This window comes from Hyalella azteca, unplaced genomic scaffold, assembly GCF_000764305.2.
Source record: "Hyalella azteca isolate HAZT.00-mixed unplaced genomic scaffold, Hazt_2.0.2 contig14192, whole genome shotgun sequence".
In the NCBI taxonomy this organism is placed as follows: domain Eukaryota; kingdom Metazoa; phylum Arthropoda; class Malacostraca; order Amphipoda; family Hyalellidae; genus Hyalella; species Hyalella azteca.
The window spans coordinates 278,392-294,005 of record NW_025944084.1 but is presented as its reverse complement, the minus strand read 5'-3'; the positions used below and the strand labels follow the sequence as shown (position 1 = coordinate 294,005).

At 38.4% G+C, this 15,614-nt stretch overlaps 2 protein-coding genes across 2 annotated transcripts; both read left to right on the top strand.

Moving 5' to 3' along the window:
* Positions 1-1,367: 1,367 nt before the first annotated feature.
* LOC125178985 lies at positions 1,368-2,138 on the top strand. Its single transcript, XM_047883980.1, has 2 exons — positions 1,368-1,400; positions 1,656-2,138. The coding sequence occupies exons 1-2, from the start codon at positions 1,368-1,370 to the stop codon at positions 2,136-2,138; spliced, it is 516 nt and encodes a 171-aa protein (XP_047739936.1).
* Positions 2,139-4,215: 2,077 nt separating this feature from the next.
* LOC108674689 (N-acetylgalactosaminyltransferase 6) lies at positions 4,216-15,178 on the top strand. The gene is made up of 11 exons (XM_018162658.2): positions 4,216-4,523; positions 4,734-4,963; positions 5,228-5,394; positions 5,853-6,041; positions 7,874-8,051; positions 8,542-8,770; positions 9,056-9,133; positions 9,578-9,721; positions 10,741-10,866; positions 11,066-11,188; positions 11,761-15,178. The coding sequence occupies exons 1-11, from the start codon at positions 4,404-4,406 to the stop codon at positions 11,938-11,940; spliced, it is 1,764 nt and encodes a 587-aa protein (XP_018018147.1). The 5' UTR covers positions 4,216-4,403; the 3' UTR covers positions 11,941-15,178.
* The last annotated feature ends 436 nt before the right edge of the window (positions 15,179-15,614 follow it).

The following is a 15,614-nucleotide window of genomic DNA, read 5'->3' as shown; positions in this document are numbered from 1 at the left end:
AGAAAAGAAGAAGTGAGCATAGAATACCTCCCTTAGGTGCTAACAGTGCGTGCACTGCATGGAGGTGTGAAGACATCGCAAAACGGGAGCAGCACCTTATCATCGGGGCGTTATCTGCATTCCTCGCAAGCACCAGAAGATTGGAAACCCTGTGAAGTCACAACTCGCAATAATCAAAGCAAACAAAGTGGCTCCCAACTGATAATGCAACTACAAGCCCGAAATAAATTATCATGTCCAGGTGTGACAACCGACCTGTGTGAGGTCATTTACTACACCTCAAAGAAGACAACATCATCATTAGAATATCTCCCAAAGTAATGAACTGATCAGTGATCAGTCAACAAAATGGGATTAGAAGCTGCTGACAATAGCAGATTGATTCTGTGTTATGACCGGTGCATTGTGGTAAATAAAAATTTCTAATCAATCGCTTCTAACTTGGTTGTTGCCGACTGGCTGTAATTAATGAATCATTTGTGTTTCTCATAACAAAATTATTGCCATATTTTTCTGATGAATAAAATTTCTAAAATTTAGCTAATATATTAATATACCTCTAACCCCTGTACTGGTACCTATATACATTTTTAGGTAGGCTAGGTAGGCTGTGTAGACAGCCTTAATATTAGAAAGAACTTGAATATTAGATATTAGAAATTTATAAGATAGGTATTAATGTTAGAAAGAACTTGAATATTTGAATAATTCCTGCTGTGGCTTATGGCTACAAACTACAAGTTACTTTTCTCTGTGCCTGACTGTAATTTCCAAATACATAACTACCGTCAAATGGGGTAATAAGGTATGGTTTAGAGCATTTTTGTTAATAACTTCTTACCATGGAACATTTCATAAACAAGTTTGGGGCTTATTTTAAAGGCCTTTGCAACTTGCAAGGGTTATTGTATGCCATATGGCACCTCCAAAAAAATTCTGTATGCCATTTGTAAGGTGCCAGATGGCAGACGCAAAGTAAAAGCGTCCAGAAGACCAGAATTACTCATGGAAACAGGGTAATCCACATCCAGGACATATGAAATAAAACTTAATTTTTAAATTTTTGAAGCATGTGGAGTGTAACTGTACTCATCCATAGGTATTACTAAATACTTACAGTACTCTGCAGTCCTCCTCTTCCATTGTTCCAGGATTGGAATTTTCCTACTTGTTTCTGAAAAAAACTAAACAAGCCAAACTAAGCACTAAACTAGCCACTAGAATCCCATTGTCCTTAGATGGCTGTGTCCTGAAGCTGGAGTTTGTTAACACTTTAACTGTGACTCCCAAAATAGCCTGTATTCCAGTAATGTGACATTGTGACTCATTCAATCTTGAATAACTTTAGTTACAGACAAGACAGCGAGATGGCAGCTAGCACTCTGCTCATGTCTGAGCAAGTTCGACAAGCTTCTGACATAAAAACCGTGATCCCCTATTGGTGCACGTCGCTCTTATGGAAATTTTCATCTTTCTAAGCAACATGCTCCATATATATATATATATACGGAAGTTATTCTCCCGGGTATCTCTACGGAAACGTTAAAAACCACAAGCAAGGCAATCCGCTCAGACCCATCATTTCTCAAGTCACGTCTCCAATCTACAAAACAGCCAAAGAACTGGATACCATAATAAAACCGTATATTCCGAAGCAATTCTCCTTGAAATCTAGCGACGACTTTTTGGACATCCTCCGTGCTGCACGCCCATCAGGCCTTCTCACGTCACTTGATGTCACCAGCCTCTTCACCAACGTCCCTACTGAAGAAACATTAGAAATCATTGCCAAGCATGTATATGCTCATCCAACTTTGCCGGCTCCACCAATACCTAAGAAAATTCTCATCGACCTTCGACTCTGCACTTCCGAATCACCTTTCCGGGCTCCTGACAACAAAATTTACCGACAAATCAACGGCGTAGCCATGGGCTGCCCCCTTGGTCCTACATTTGCTGAGTACTATATGTGCAAAATCAAAAATCAAGTGCTTTCAGATGAACAGATCAAGCCTGAATTGTACTGCAGGTATGTCGATGATATCTTCGTTGTGGTTCGAGATGAAGAACAGCTGAGGAATCTGCGACTGGCCTTTGAGATGAATTCTGTCTTGAAGTTTACATACGAGCTCGGCTGAAATCGTACTTTGCTCTTTTTAGATATAGTCGTCCAAGCTAAGAATAATTCATTCGTAACAGAAGTATACCGGAAACCCACAGATGACGGGAGAGTCCTTAACGCTGCCAGCGAATGCCCAGAACGCTACAAAAGAAGCGCAATAAGTGCTCTCATCCAACAAGCACTCAAAACCTGCTCCTCTGAAAATGATTTGAATATGGAGCTGAAAAATTGCAAAAGAACCTTAGTCAATAATGGATTTGCAAATAGAACAATTGACAAGGAAATTTCAAAACTTCGATCGAACCAAAACAGACACAACCATGAACCAGAGACTGACGCAAACGTCACAACCATCTACTATGAGAACCAAATGACCAGCGGTTATAAAGCAGATGAACGGATCCTTCATTCTATTGTTCACAACAACATCATGAACGTAACTAATAATAAAATTAAACTACTGATTTATTACAAAAACAAGAAAATACAGAATCTTGTAATGAACAATAACCCCTGCAAAAAAACGGGAGTTTTCCAAGAGACCAATGTAGTCTATAAATTTTCTTGCAATAGAGAAGGTTGTAGACTTCTCCCCAATATGGACTACATCGGGCTCACAACTACGACATTAAGCCGACGTCTCACGTGCCACCTTCAGTCTGGTGGACCAAAGAACCACCTGATGGAAGCCCACAACGAGACCATCACTCGTACGGTGCTGGAAGAATGCACCAGCGTCGTCATGAGATGCCCCGACGCCAACCGACTCATGATAGCTGAGGCCCTCATCATTAAGGATAGGACCCCAGCCATCAACCTTCAAACTACTGGATTTGTCAGAACCTTGAGACTGTTTTCGGAGTAATTTTCGGTGCTTTGATTCTAAATTATTTTGTGATTTTGTAATTATTCCTAACAATTTTGATTTTTGAGTAGTATCCTATTTACTTGACTTTGTACTTATGTCGACGCTAATTTCATCACTCAATGCGCCTTTTAACTTGATAATGAATGATAGAAACATTCGAAACGTCGTTAACGAAATAAAAATGTCCATCGGTAACCTGATTTTCGATTTGCCAGTTCAAACTAAAAATATTGTTCAATATATTGAAAAAAACTAATAAGAAAATTGCGAATAAAACAAATTCTCTGGTCTTCAATGAAACCTGCTTGAAATATATATATACGTATATATATACCGTCAACCGGGGCTACTTGGGACGGGCAGGGTAACTCGGGACAGTCCTCCGACACGGCGTAAAACTGTTTTTGTAGCAAAACTAATTGGAATATTGCAAAACTAAATATAGTGGCATAAGCATAACATCAACATATTTCCTATCTATGTAGTATAAAGGAAGTTAAAAAACACTACATATACTAGCTTTGAAAAATTCCTGAAAAAAATGGTGAAAAATGATATTTTGAAAAGTTACGTCTGCGAAGGTCTGTAGTAAAAAAATATTTGCCGTATTGAAAAATTTTGCTTAGAAAAAAAAAGTGGCAGACTAGTGTCAACATGAAAACTTTATGTGCAGAATTTACATACCTCAATCCAAAAAAAATGGCGGCCATTTCTGCACGGCGGGGCTACTTGGGACACCCCCAAAAACGCATTTACAGTAGAACCTCAGTTAGCAAAGGCTCCAGCTAAGAAATAAATTGATTGAAAACAAAGAATATTGATTACATTTACCTCGCTCAGCAAAAAAAAATTTCACTTTTCAAAAAATTAGTGCATCATCGGTCATCACAAAATTGTGCATAGAATGTCATGTATAGAATTGTGTGACAGGCATCATAGAATGAAAAGTAATTGACCTAAACTATGATTTATTTCTGCAAATTATATGATGGTTGTCACTAAAACATTCCTTTCTGTTTCAGGTATGTTTTTCATGATCTTTTTTTATAGTAAATTCACTTAACCCAATTAAAATGGTGTGAAATTACAAGCCATCCTGTAAGCTTACAGATACAGATACAGGGCACACAAGCATGGGTCTTTGGGGTCCCCTTAAAGCACCAATTGAGGAAAACTCTGTGGCACCTCTTTCAAAGCTCTCATTAAATTTTGCTCATAAATTAAAATGAATATTGTTTTGTTTTGTGCTTTATCTGACTCAGAGTGGCGACTTGAATTTCTATGACAACTCTTGCTCTGTGTCATTAGCACTATTGAGTCTAGGTCTGAGACTGAATTCCTAGTATCAAATTATAACCTGTGATAATGCTTTTCCTTACAGATGAGTTTATTTGACATGTATCTATTTTAATAATGTCAATCAGGAGATTGTTTACTCGGCATAGCCGAAAATTTTTTATTGGAGGAGCCATTTTATTCTTTTTCTTAGTTTGGTGGGTGCCAAGAAGTCTCGTTGATCAAGTCAATCTTGGAGTAAGTTTTGCAACATTTTTATTGTTTATAACTTTCAATGAAATCTGTGGCCTCTATTTAAGATTTAAAATTTAAGGCATGGATATATTACCTTGGTCAAATCATCACATTGGGCATGGCAAATTAAATTATTTTCATGATCACAGGAAATGATGAACTGTGAAATAAGATGTCTTTTTTTTTGGTATTAGTACTAATTGATGTTTACAGCATCGTGGCATACTTCTTGGTCATGTGCTGAAGCATGACTACCATGACCGTGAGTATGAAACACGGGAGCTGCTGCAAACTGGGCTCGGGGAGCTTGGTGCTGCTGCATTTTTGCCCTCAAGAGTTACAGAGCAGGAGAAAGATGAACTCTACAAAGTCAATGGCTTCAATGCCCGACTTTCTGATGAAATTGCCCTCAACAGATCACTAAAGGATATTAGACATCCCAAGTATGTTGACTAATTCAACTTGATTATCAAGCTACTTGCAAGTGTTCTATTATTTTTTTTATAAATCAGAAATTTAATGATCAACTATTTCAATTGTTATTAATATGACAACATACTCATGGTTGTTATTAATTAGTTTTTTCATGACAAAAGTACACATGTCTAAATTGTTCTTCATAATGGCCATTACCTTGGTTCATGTTATTGATTTGAATGTTTAAGTTTTATGTTCTCTGTAAATGATTCCAACTTTGACATTTGCAGGTGTTTAACACGGCTGTATCTGGCTGATCTGCCTACAGCTGCTGTGGTGGTTCCCTTCCATAACGAACACTGGTCAACTCTGCTGCGCACAGCTTTCTCTGCATACAACAGGGCTCCCAAGCACCTGCTCAAGGAGATTATTCTTGTTGATGATGCTAGCACTAAAAGTAATTCCCTCAAGTATTGGGCAAACTTAGTGGGAGACATAAAAATAAGCACATCGTAAAAATGGAAATTGTTACTCAAACTCTGTTCTAATGTTAACCCATTCCTCAACCTGGAGAATTAATTTAGTTAATTAATCATAAGTTTGATCAGTCAATTGCTGGAGATTCCTCACATGCCAATATTTTCTTTCAGAATAGGCAAAGCCTTATCTGATTTATGTATCTACCTATCCTTTCCAAAATACTTTGATATATTTTTCTGACTTGTCCAGGTCATCAATAAGAACCTATTTCATTTTATCACTATCATTCTACTATTAATACAACAAATTGCTTTCATTTTAAGATCACTTCGGGAGAAAAATTTTGAAGATTATCCATCCCAATGTTTTTATATGTTATATATGCATTGGGTTTTAATTTAAAGCATAAGAACCATTAATTGTTACAATGCGCAGGCTTTCTAAAGGAGAAGCTAGACACGTTCTTGGCAGAGCACCTTCCTGTGGCGCGGGTGGTGCGTCTCTCTGACCGGCAAGGCCTGATCAGAGCGCGACTGGAGGGCGCCAAACACGCCACTGCGGACACCCTCGTCTTCCTTGACTCTCACACGGAGTGCACCACCAACTGGCTGCCGCCACTACTTGGTAAGCTGGTTAAATGTCATTCTAATGATTTATTATCAAATAATAATTTGGGCTCGAAGAAACTTTTTGTAAATTTACAGTGCTCTTTTCGTTTCCAAGGTGTCTTACATGCAGAAACTGCATTGCAACATCTAGATCAGTGGTTCCCAAAGTGGGCGATATCGCCCCCTAGGGGCGGTGGAAAGATTTTGGGGGGCGGTACGGAAGAAGAGGGCGTTTGGGGGGCGATAAGGGGGGCGGCAGTCCGAAGTCTAAGTCAGAAGTTCCAACGTTTGTTTGACAATTTGTACACAACACGTGCAGCACATCATGACTCCCAACGATGGTTTTTTTCACCCAGATCTGTTTTTTAACCTCTCCTGGGTTTACGTCTCGGACAAATTAACGGTCGGACTCGCGGCCGGTCTCACGGCCAATTTCCAAATTCAATGATCAAGGAATATCTCTCAAACTAATGAACTTAACTCGCAGAAACTTTGTACACATATTCATTAGGACCTAACGGTAATGTTTAGTTCGTTAATTTTTTTTTTTTAATTTTGCCTTCATTTGTTTTTGCCACAGTTATATGGCAATACGGGCCGAAATTCACAGTGAACAAGGAATTTCTTCCGAATATTGAACAGATTCGAGCGAAATTTTGAATTTTCAGTCCTAACTACCGAACGGTAATGTTAGCTCGCGATAATTTATTCGATTGTGCCTTTGTTCGCGAGTTTTTTTTTTTCATTTTACCGTCATTCTTGATTTCACACTTCCTTGTATTCGGCCTGTATCGCCGGATAATTTGTCGCTTAAATTCGCGGCGATCAAGAAATTTCTTCTAAACTACTCAATAGATTTCAACGAAACTTTGAATATAAATACCTAACCTCCAAACGGTGATGTTTAGCTCGTGACAATTTTTCTATTTTGCTTTCGTTTGCGAGTTAAACAGATATGGGAGGAACAACCGGCTTTTATACCGGCCGGTTTAACTAAGGGCCGTTTACGAATATCCGTATACTTATAGCCGTATAACTCGCAAACGAAGGCAAAACGAAAAATTTGTAGCGAGCTAAACATCACCGTTGCTGAGGTTAGGTATTTAAATAATAAGTTTCGTTCAAATCTATTCAGTAGTTTTGGAGGAAATTTCTTGATTACTGCGAATTTGAGCACGTATTGCTGTTTAAATCACGAATGGAGGTGAAATGAAAAAAAAAAAAAAAACTCGCGAACAAAGGTAAAATCGAGAATTTTTTGAAGCTAAAAAATCACCGTTTGGTAGTTAGGAATGTATATTTAAAATTTCATTCAATTTCAAATTTTCGTTCAAATTATTTGATCACTGCGAATTTTGGCCTTTATCGCAATATAACTCACGAATGAAGGTAAAATTTAAAATTTTTACGAGCTAAAAATCACCGTTAGGTTCTGATGAATACATGTTCCAAGTTTCATTGCACTGCGTTCATTAGTTTGGGAGATATTACCTAATAATTGAATTTTGAGATTGGTCGTGCGACCGGCCACGAGTCCGGCCGTAAATTTGCCCGAGACGTCCTAGGTTTCTAGTGCTGAAACAGTTAAAACAGCTTAAAAACATATTGGTTCACTAAATGGGGTTCTATTTTAAATACACATTTGTGTTTAACCTTTATATTTTGAATTTGCAGCGTACTAAATTTCAAGAAAGAGGCGTATGTTTTTATATGTGTATATGTGTCTGTGGGGGGCGATAGAAATTCACTAGGGAGCCAAAGGGGGCGCCAGCCTGAAAAATTTTGGGAACCACTGATCTAGATTATTCGGATACCGTTATGCCGCTCTGAATAAATTGTTTTTATCAGAGCCAATCCAGAAAGACTACCGCACTGCCGTGTGCCCCTTCATTGACGTGATCGACTTCGAGACGTTTGAGTACAGAGCTCAGGACGAGGGGCGAAGAGGCGGCTTTGACTGGGAGTTCTTCTACAAACGCCTGCCTTTACTGCCGGAGGACGAGGCCCTAATGCCCGAGCCTTTCAAGTGAGTTGTGCATCCGCACATGAGAGAATTGATAATATTGGTACTATATATAAACATGTTGTTTATTCTGAGCAGTTTTCTTTACTCTACAAACGCTCGCGTTAGCTGCCAATCTGCCATTAAATAGAACCGCTTTATGCCCGAGTCTTCCATTTCTGTTGTAAACCAGTAAGAGATCTTGTATTCGGCTGATGATTTTTTTTTTTGTATTTCTAAATAGCTGTTTTCTAATAGTTAAGTTCCTTATATGGCCTTCCAAACGTTTGCCACGCGATTGACTGTCATGCAGTGAAATGATTCCTAATGCCTCAGCTGTCTGCTTCTTGTTGTAGGTATCTTCAGGTTTATTTATCATAAAATTTTGTTATGAGCCATGCATGCTGCCATACGTGAAATTTTTTCTAATTTGTATCATAAAGCGACTACTTCTCATTGAACTTTATCACCGCACAACATCCCCGCCTAAAACTTACCAAGATTTATCTGGCAGGAGCCCTGTTATGGCTGGGGGACTTTTTGCAATCAGTACAAAATTTTTCTGGGAGCTTGGAGGCTACGACCCTGGCCTGGACATCTGGGGAGGCGAGCAGTACGAGCTTTCGTTCAAGGTGTGGCAGTGTCACGGCCAGATGCTCGACGCTCCGTGCTCCAGGATCGGCCACATCTACCGCAAGTTTGCGCCCTTCCCTAATCCCAGAAAAGATAACTTCGTGGCTAGGGTCAGTCTAAGTGTTTGGGGTGAGAAGGGTATAAAATAACGCTCAACTCATGTTACGTCACAGGTGTTATACATGTACGAGTTTTTGTTCTGGACGTTTCAAAAGAAAGGTAAAGATCTCATCAGCCTCTTTCGCCCAATGTCAGGTAGACAGATGAACATATTTTCTAATTTGCAAAAGCAAGTTGCTTATAGTTTTAACAGTGTTTTGAAAATATTTCTTTACTAGGTTATCATCAAGACCGGTCAGGAAATATGTTAAAATAATTCCTTCGCCCGTGCACAGAACTACCGCCGTGTTGCTGAAGTTTGGATGGATGACTATAAGAAATATCTCTACGCCAGACAGCCTGGCTGGCTCCAGGTTTGTTACAAGCTATTTACAACAACTAATACTCAATATTATGTTATGTACCTCACGAATACGTATGTTAATTTAACGTTACACGCAATGTTATTTACTTATTCATTTCTATCACATATGCTGATGAAATATTTTTCTTTAAATTAAACTTATTTTGCTCTATCATAAATTCTACCTACAGTGAATTGTTCATGTAAAAGTGTTAGGTACTGCAGTTGTCAGGTTTCACATGTATTAGTAATGGCTTATGCTCATTGAGTTTTATTTTGAGAAAACTCGAAAGAAATCAGCCCGGCATGCTTGCCAAAGCACGCGGTTTCTGAGTAAACAATCCTAAGCGTTGGTTGAGTTATACTTTGGTTTATTTTATGTACCCTGGTGAGTAAAAGCAGGGGGAAAGGGAAATTTTGTCGCCGTATTGATAGGTCGTACATTTTGTTGCAGATATCGACAGGAGACTTGACGGAGCAGCACGCGGTGCGTGAGCGCAACAAGTGCAAGCCGTTCCAGTGGTTCATGGACGAGGTCGCTTTCGACCTCGTCAAGCACTACCCGCTGGTCGAGCCTCCTGACTACTGCAATGGCACTGTAATGCTTAACTCAGTCTGCGCTCTAGCTGATAGTTGACTTTCAGACGAATTTTTTATGTAGACATTTTCATTAAGGGGAGCTTCTGTACTAAAAAACTTTTTTACTTACGGACGGAAGCTTTCGAAACTTGGTACACATGTGTAAAATAGAAATCTAAGACTTTTTTGCGCATTTATATTTTTTCAAAAAAACATGAAAAAGCTTAAAATCCATTGAAAACGCAGAAGAGGGGGTTACTGTAAAAATCTCTTCCTAGGTAAATCCTAGAATCTCCTCCTATGATTTTCAAGCGGCAACATCGAGAAACATATCAATTCGTTGCGTAAAGTCCAAATCTAAAGATCAACCAGTCATTTTTTTATTTTTCTTTTTAGTTTTTTCTGATTTTTTTCATTTTTATCACTCCTTTTTCGCGCATTCTCTCATTTATGGGAAAAAGGCGCTATTGTGCTCGTCATGTCCGTCTGTCTGTTCGTCCTTCCGTCCGTGACCACGTTTTCGCCGACGAGAAAATGCGCGCTCTGTCACTCACTGCAGTGAGTACTGAGTTATATTTTTTCAATATATAATCAAAGCAAAAAAGAAAAAAAATGACTGGAGGATCTCTGGAGAAAATTTTTCTTTCGAATCGAATGGTATATCTCTCAATGCTGTAGCTTGAAAATCATAGGAGGAGATATGTTTTTAAGACTAAACTTCCAACTTTTTTGGCCAAGACACTCCTCTTAAGGGAAGAAGTCAAGAAAGATGATTGTTCCTCAATATAAAATGGCTAAAGCATTACTGTTTTTGGTGAAGTTATTTAAGGAAAATTTTCAGACAGATGTTATTTAAATAATTTTTGATCAAATTCTAAACTAATATTTTCATAATGATGAATTTATTAATGTAAATTCATTTTCATCTGCACTATTGGCATGACTTATACCCCGGTAAAATGTATGCTTGACTCGTGTCACTGTATGCATGAAGTTCAAGTCATGGGGTTTAAGTATTTATTTGTTGGTCTGTCTCAGGTAAGGAGCATGGCGAAGCCCTCGCTGTGTGTGGACACTCAGTTTAAGGGCCAGTTTGACCGCCTGGACTCACTGGCTGACTGTTCCTCCAGCTCCCAGCAGCTCTTCCAGCTCACTGGCTACAAGGTCTTGCCATCTCCCTGTTGCTCATTTCCCTCTTGCTCATTGCCCTCGGTGCTGTCGTTACATACTTGTTGGGGTAGCTAAATATTACGCGTTGTTATTCAATGTGCAGTAGGAAAGAAATTTGGCGTTGGATTAAAGATAGCGTTGCAAAATCATATTTTTAGATAGGTTAACACTAACGAAATGAAATGATTTTCAGGACCTGCGGCCGCTCAAGAGTCATAATTGCTTTGATGTGCCTGATGTGGCGGGAGCTCGTGCCCCTGTCCTGCTCTACGGATGCCATAAAGGCCTTGGCAACCAAATGTGGAACTACAACTTGGTGAGGCTCGACTAAGAAATTTAATGAATTCGTTTAACGGCATTGTTTTCTCCTTGCTATTTTTGAACGCGACAAATTTTCTGTCGCCTCGCCAAGAATAATCATTTTCCTACCGTAGCTTCCAGGCGCGAGAACAGTCGTCATTAGCGCCCTCATCCAACTTAACACACCTTAACCATCTCCTCATTAGTGGCACTTAGATTTGAACGCATTTCTATCCTCATTACAATTCTTTGCCTGCCTCCATTTTGATTATATTATTTTTGTTTTATAGATATCTATTCTGTTGCTGTTCTTGTAGTTATAAATGAGCATGGCGGTTTGATGGAATTTACATTAAATCTTTTGCGCTGTTGGGAATATTTTAACCGTCCCCATCGAAGAGAAGTGTAACATTTTTAGCAGATGCCGCATACAGTTATTGTGAACCAGCACTTGATTTCATGCCGGTACTAAGTTGAATCTTGGTAAACAAGAAAAGGTAGAAAATAAAATGGATGTCAAAGGATGAAAAATTCCGGAATAGATTCGCTATTTCAACAGGATTTAATAAGCGAACTCGGGATTTACAGGAAACGCACACGATCAGGTTCGGGCAGTACGGTTCCCACTGCCTGGACGCTAACCTCGCTACCAAGGAGCTCTTCGTGTCGGCCTGCAACGAGGGCAGCGAGTCTCAGCGATGGGAATGGACGTATGTCAACGAAGAACGCCTCAAGCGTTACGATATACTCGACCCCTTGCCTTCTTAAACCACAAATTCGTCATAATACTTGCTCATTTTCTACTCCTTGCTTCTATGGAATTTAAAAATAATTTAAAATCAGAGAAACGTGCTCCATGAGTAGGAAAGTTTTTATTCTTGAATTGAGTTTGACAACGAATTTAAAAATGCAAGATCGTGCCTCCCGAGTCTTGCTTTGCTCACCGTTACCTATACCTTATCATCGAATTGAGAATCATATTGATGGGGCGCACGATTTGTACTGTTAACATGAGTGTGAGTGATAAATAGGAAATGGGTGTGCTAAAATCTCAGGTTCTAATGAGATAAGTCGTTTCATCTGATGAAAATAAAGCCACTCAAAATCTACTTGAAACTTACCTGTGCAATGTTTAATTTTAGTAGCAGAGCATTTAGGAGCAGCTAAGTGAGAATTATTATTGAACGGCCAGTCTTTGGTATTAACGAATGCATTAGAGATGTTGTGTGCTCGCATAACCCCTGGTCAATAAGCTGTCAAGAGGGCATGTCAATTTTCCATGGTGCGCCATGATTAATTTTAAGAATTACGGCAGTTCTGATTAGTTTTCGCGCTTCATAAAATCCCTGCTGTGGCTCGAAAAAATCTTTCACCTTATATTGAGAATGAGAAATGTTTATTTTCATCCGTAGCTTGTTTTTAAACTATATAGATCGACTTGAGAGTCGGGCTTGGAGTCCTCGAATTTGCAGGTTTTTATTTATTTAAGAAGTAAAAAAAATAATTGGAATAATTGGTAAGTATTTGTATATGAAGCAATAACGCTCTTAACGTTCCAATATAAATATTAAGACAATATTTTACAATTATTTATGCATGTCTTCTTGATAGGTGAACGCCATTTCAAAGAATCACATTTGCGTAGAGCTTTTTGGAAGCTGATGTTTGTTTCTCCGAAGCTGATCCATTAATATGTGAGAAATATTCCATTATATGAATTTAGTTTTGTGTTATTTATTTTGAGATATCCATGCGGGCTTGTGTTAAAACCTGTTAATATTACAGTTAAAAGATAATTCGTTAAATAATTAAGTGTAGGTATCGCTCATTAACGAATCAAACAAACCACCCAGCTTCATTGCTCAAATCACGGCAACTTTTCATTATTTATGTTCGTTCTGTATTTTCACCCATTGCGCGAGTTCACCCTTGGCGCCATGACTTACTAGTCATTCCTTCTTGACTTAATTCCAACCGACGTGCAGACTCCGAACCCGTATGAGCAGTGAAGCCAAGTATCATGGATACCACCATGATCACACTTAGAAATTTGAAGGAAGTCATGTGGTGCAGCTCCAGGATGCAATTAATATTGACTAATAATCTTCTGGGGAGCTTTGATGCATCGAATAGTAAAGTTCACGGACAGAGTTTGTGCCATGGTCCAGCGTCGTAGATCATCAGTATTAGTACTGGATCATCAATTAGTAGTAGATTGTTCCAGGATGCGTTCTAGCCCTCCACATTCCGTACCTATGTCAAGCCTACAGGTGCACTCCATTTCCACTGACATGAGGTTTTGCTGTTTCAAGTTTATTGTCGTAATTTTGTTGTATAGTCGAGTAGTGTGACGAAATTTATTTTGACGAAAGTAATATTAGAACTGTTTAAGATATTATAATTATTGATATATGAATTCTTATGCTCGCAAGATATTATTTATTCAACTGGAATAATGGAATGCAAGAAGTATTACTTAGAGATAAATTAGATAAAAGATAAATATTATCATTTGTCCGTTTGCTCATGTCTTCAAAAGCATAATATTCAGCTTCCCATTCAGCTCTAAATGTGTACAAGTCTAGAGTTCCATTAGTTACACAGCTCAATCCTTGTCGCAGCATTAATGATAGCTGCCTTGATACAATTATTTTTATATAAAGTCAATAAGGCTTAAATGGAATTTATGGACCGTTTTGTATGTGGTTATTTGCAGATGCCTAGCATATGTAGGTACCTAATTATTTCTTAATTCCTTCGCCTCTCATTTACTCGTAATTTTTCTTTGGTATGGAATTTCTTGCATATATCGTCCTTCACATGTTTGCAACGCTCATGTCGTTACCGCTGTGCAAGTTTGTTATTCTACTTAAATCAGCGACTCTTACCGCCACTCTGAGCTGATGCTTCTCTCATGATCAACATGGACGTTGATCTTAATATAGTTGGTCCATTTCGACTCTGCATTCTGAATTTGTTGTAAAAATCTTGTCTCGCCGGCAACACTATTTTTTTTTTAGTTTTCGGTTTGAATGCATAAAAGTTTATAGTGTTTTCTGAAAGAGTTGTGGCCAAAAAATTTGAACTGCTTGTGAATTTTTCTACCGCAATCTGCTTTCCTGAATCTGGCCATGGAAATGGATGAATTCATTTAGATATTTATCTTTACAAGCCAAGGATCAGATGGTAATATTGGCTAAATGTTATCTTCTTTGGTATCTTATCTACTAGGAATATTTTAATTGACTTGTGAGCCATCCATGAATGGTAATCCGTTTGCGTTTCATAAGGATCTTTAAAGGTGAGTTTAGGCAATCGTGACCAATGTAAAAGCGACGTTACAAAGAGCAGATCAACTTAGGTCTATTCTGTATGATTTTTAATAAATGGCTTCGTAGTGATAGATGTTGAGTACAGAAGCTTGCAGGGTAACAGACACCTGCTTATAATAATGCTCTGCATGGGAGTCGTTGGCTTTTGTCGGAATAAAATTCTTTTACTGCCTTATGTGAATAAGAATTTCAAGTGTCGTTGAGGTGAATAAATATAGTTATTGTATTGCACCGTTTTGTGTGCTGCAGTCTTGGTGTAATTCAGAGCACGTTGTGTGTATTCTGTTTCTGTTTTGTGTGGCAATGTTACTCTGTAATCCAAGAAATTTATGCACATTTTATTGTTTCGTTTGTAGTTGATTTGTTTTATCATTCGAAAATATGGTCTTTGACATTCCACGTTATTAATATTGTTGACGTTGATTTAATTCTATTTCGTGTGTTATCATTTATTCGTGGATTGATGAATTTTCTCTTTAGATTGAACACGATTACCAATTTATAATCCAGTCTTCGATGAGAATGAAGGACTTCTGATGTTCAGTGTTGTCTTGGGACTACCATACATGCGTTGTGTTATTGCGTGCAACGAAAGATTGGCATTTGCCTGTCGAATGGCTGTGTGAGTTTGATGTGTTTTGTTACAAGTTGATTTTAGTAAAAGTTGCAGTAAATATTTGTTTAGTACCCCACATTCATTCTTTACATTTAAACTAGAGGAATGGCGAGAGTAAAATAAGTTTACAGTGGGTAAGATTTGTCGTAATTTTTTATAGCGAACCGTGATTTCCTTGCCTTGTAGCCATGATTGATGAACCTTGTTGCCGGCAGTTAGCTGTAAGGGTACGTACACAGTGAAAGCAGGTTTGCCCGCGCGGGCAGCCTGCTCCAACCTGCCACAAGAATGAACATAGGATAATAATGTAAGTATTCACAGTGAAAACCTGTACGAATAGGCTTCTGCCGACAACCTGCTTATACCTATTTACCGGAATGTACAGCACATTCTTATTTGCTCAACCTGCTTGGCATATGGTCATTTTTGAATTAGTTGTACCTTTAAACCCTCCATTTTCTTTGTTTCTTAGGAATTATTTCGCACATCAGATG

Excerpts from the sequence above, each read along its gene's own strand:
- LOC125178985 (XM_047883980.1), top strand. The coding sequence starts at position 1,368 with ATGGCAGCTAGCACTCTGCTCATGTCTGAGCAA. Across the intron at positions 1,401-1,655 it reads CTCTGCTCATGTCTGAGCAA|CAATTCTCCTTGAAATCTAG; the intron begins GTTCGACAAGCT and ends TATATTCCGAAG.
- LOC108674689 (XM_018162658.2), top strand. The coding sequence starts at position 4,404 with ATGTCAATCAGGAGATTGTTTACTCGGCATAGCCGAAAATTTTTTATT. Across the intron at positions 9,722-10,740 it reads CTGACTACTGCAATGGCACT|GTAAGGAGCATGGCGAAGCC; the intron begins GTAATGCTTAAC and ends GGTCTGTCTCAG. Across the intron at positions 10,867-11,065 it reads TCCAGCTCACTGGCTACAAG|GACCTGCGGCCGCTCAAGAG; the intron begins GTCTTGCCATCT and ends AATGATTTTCAG.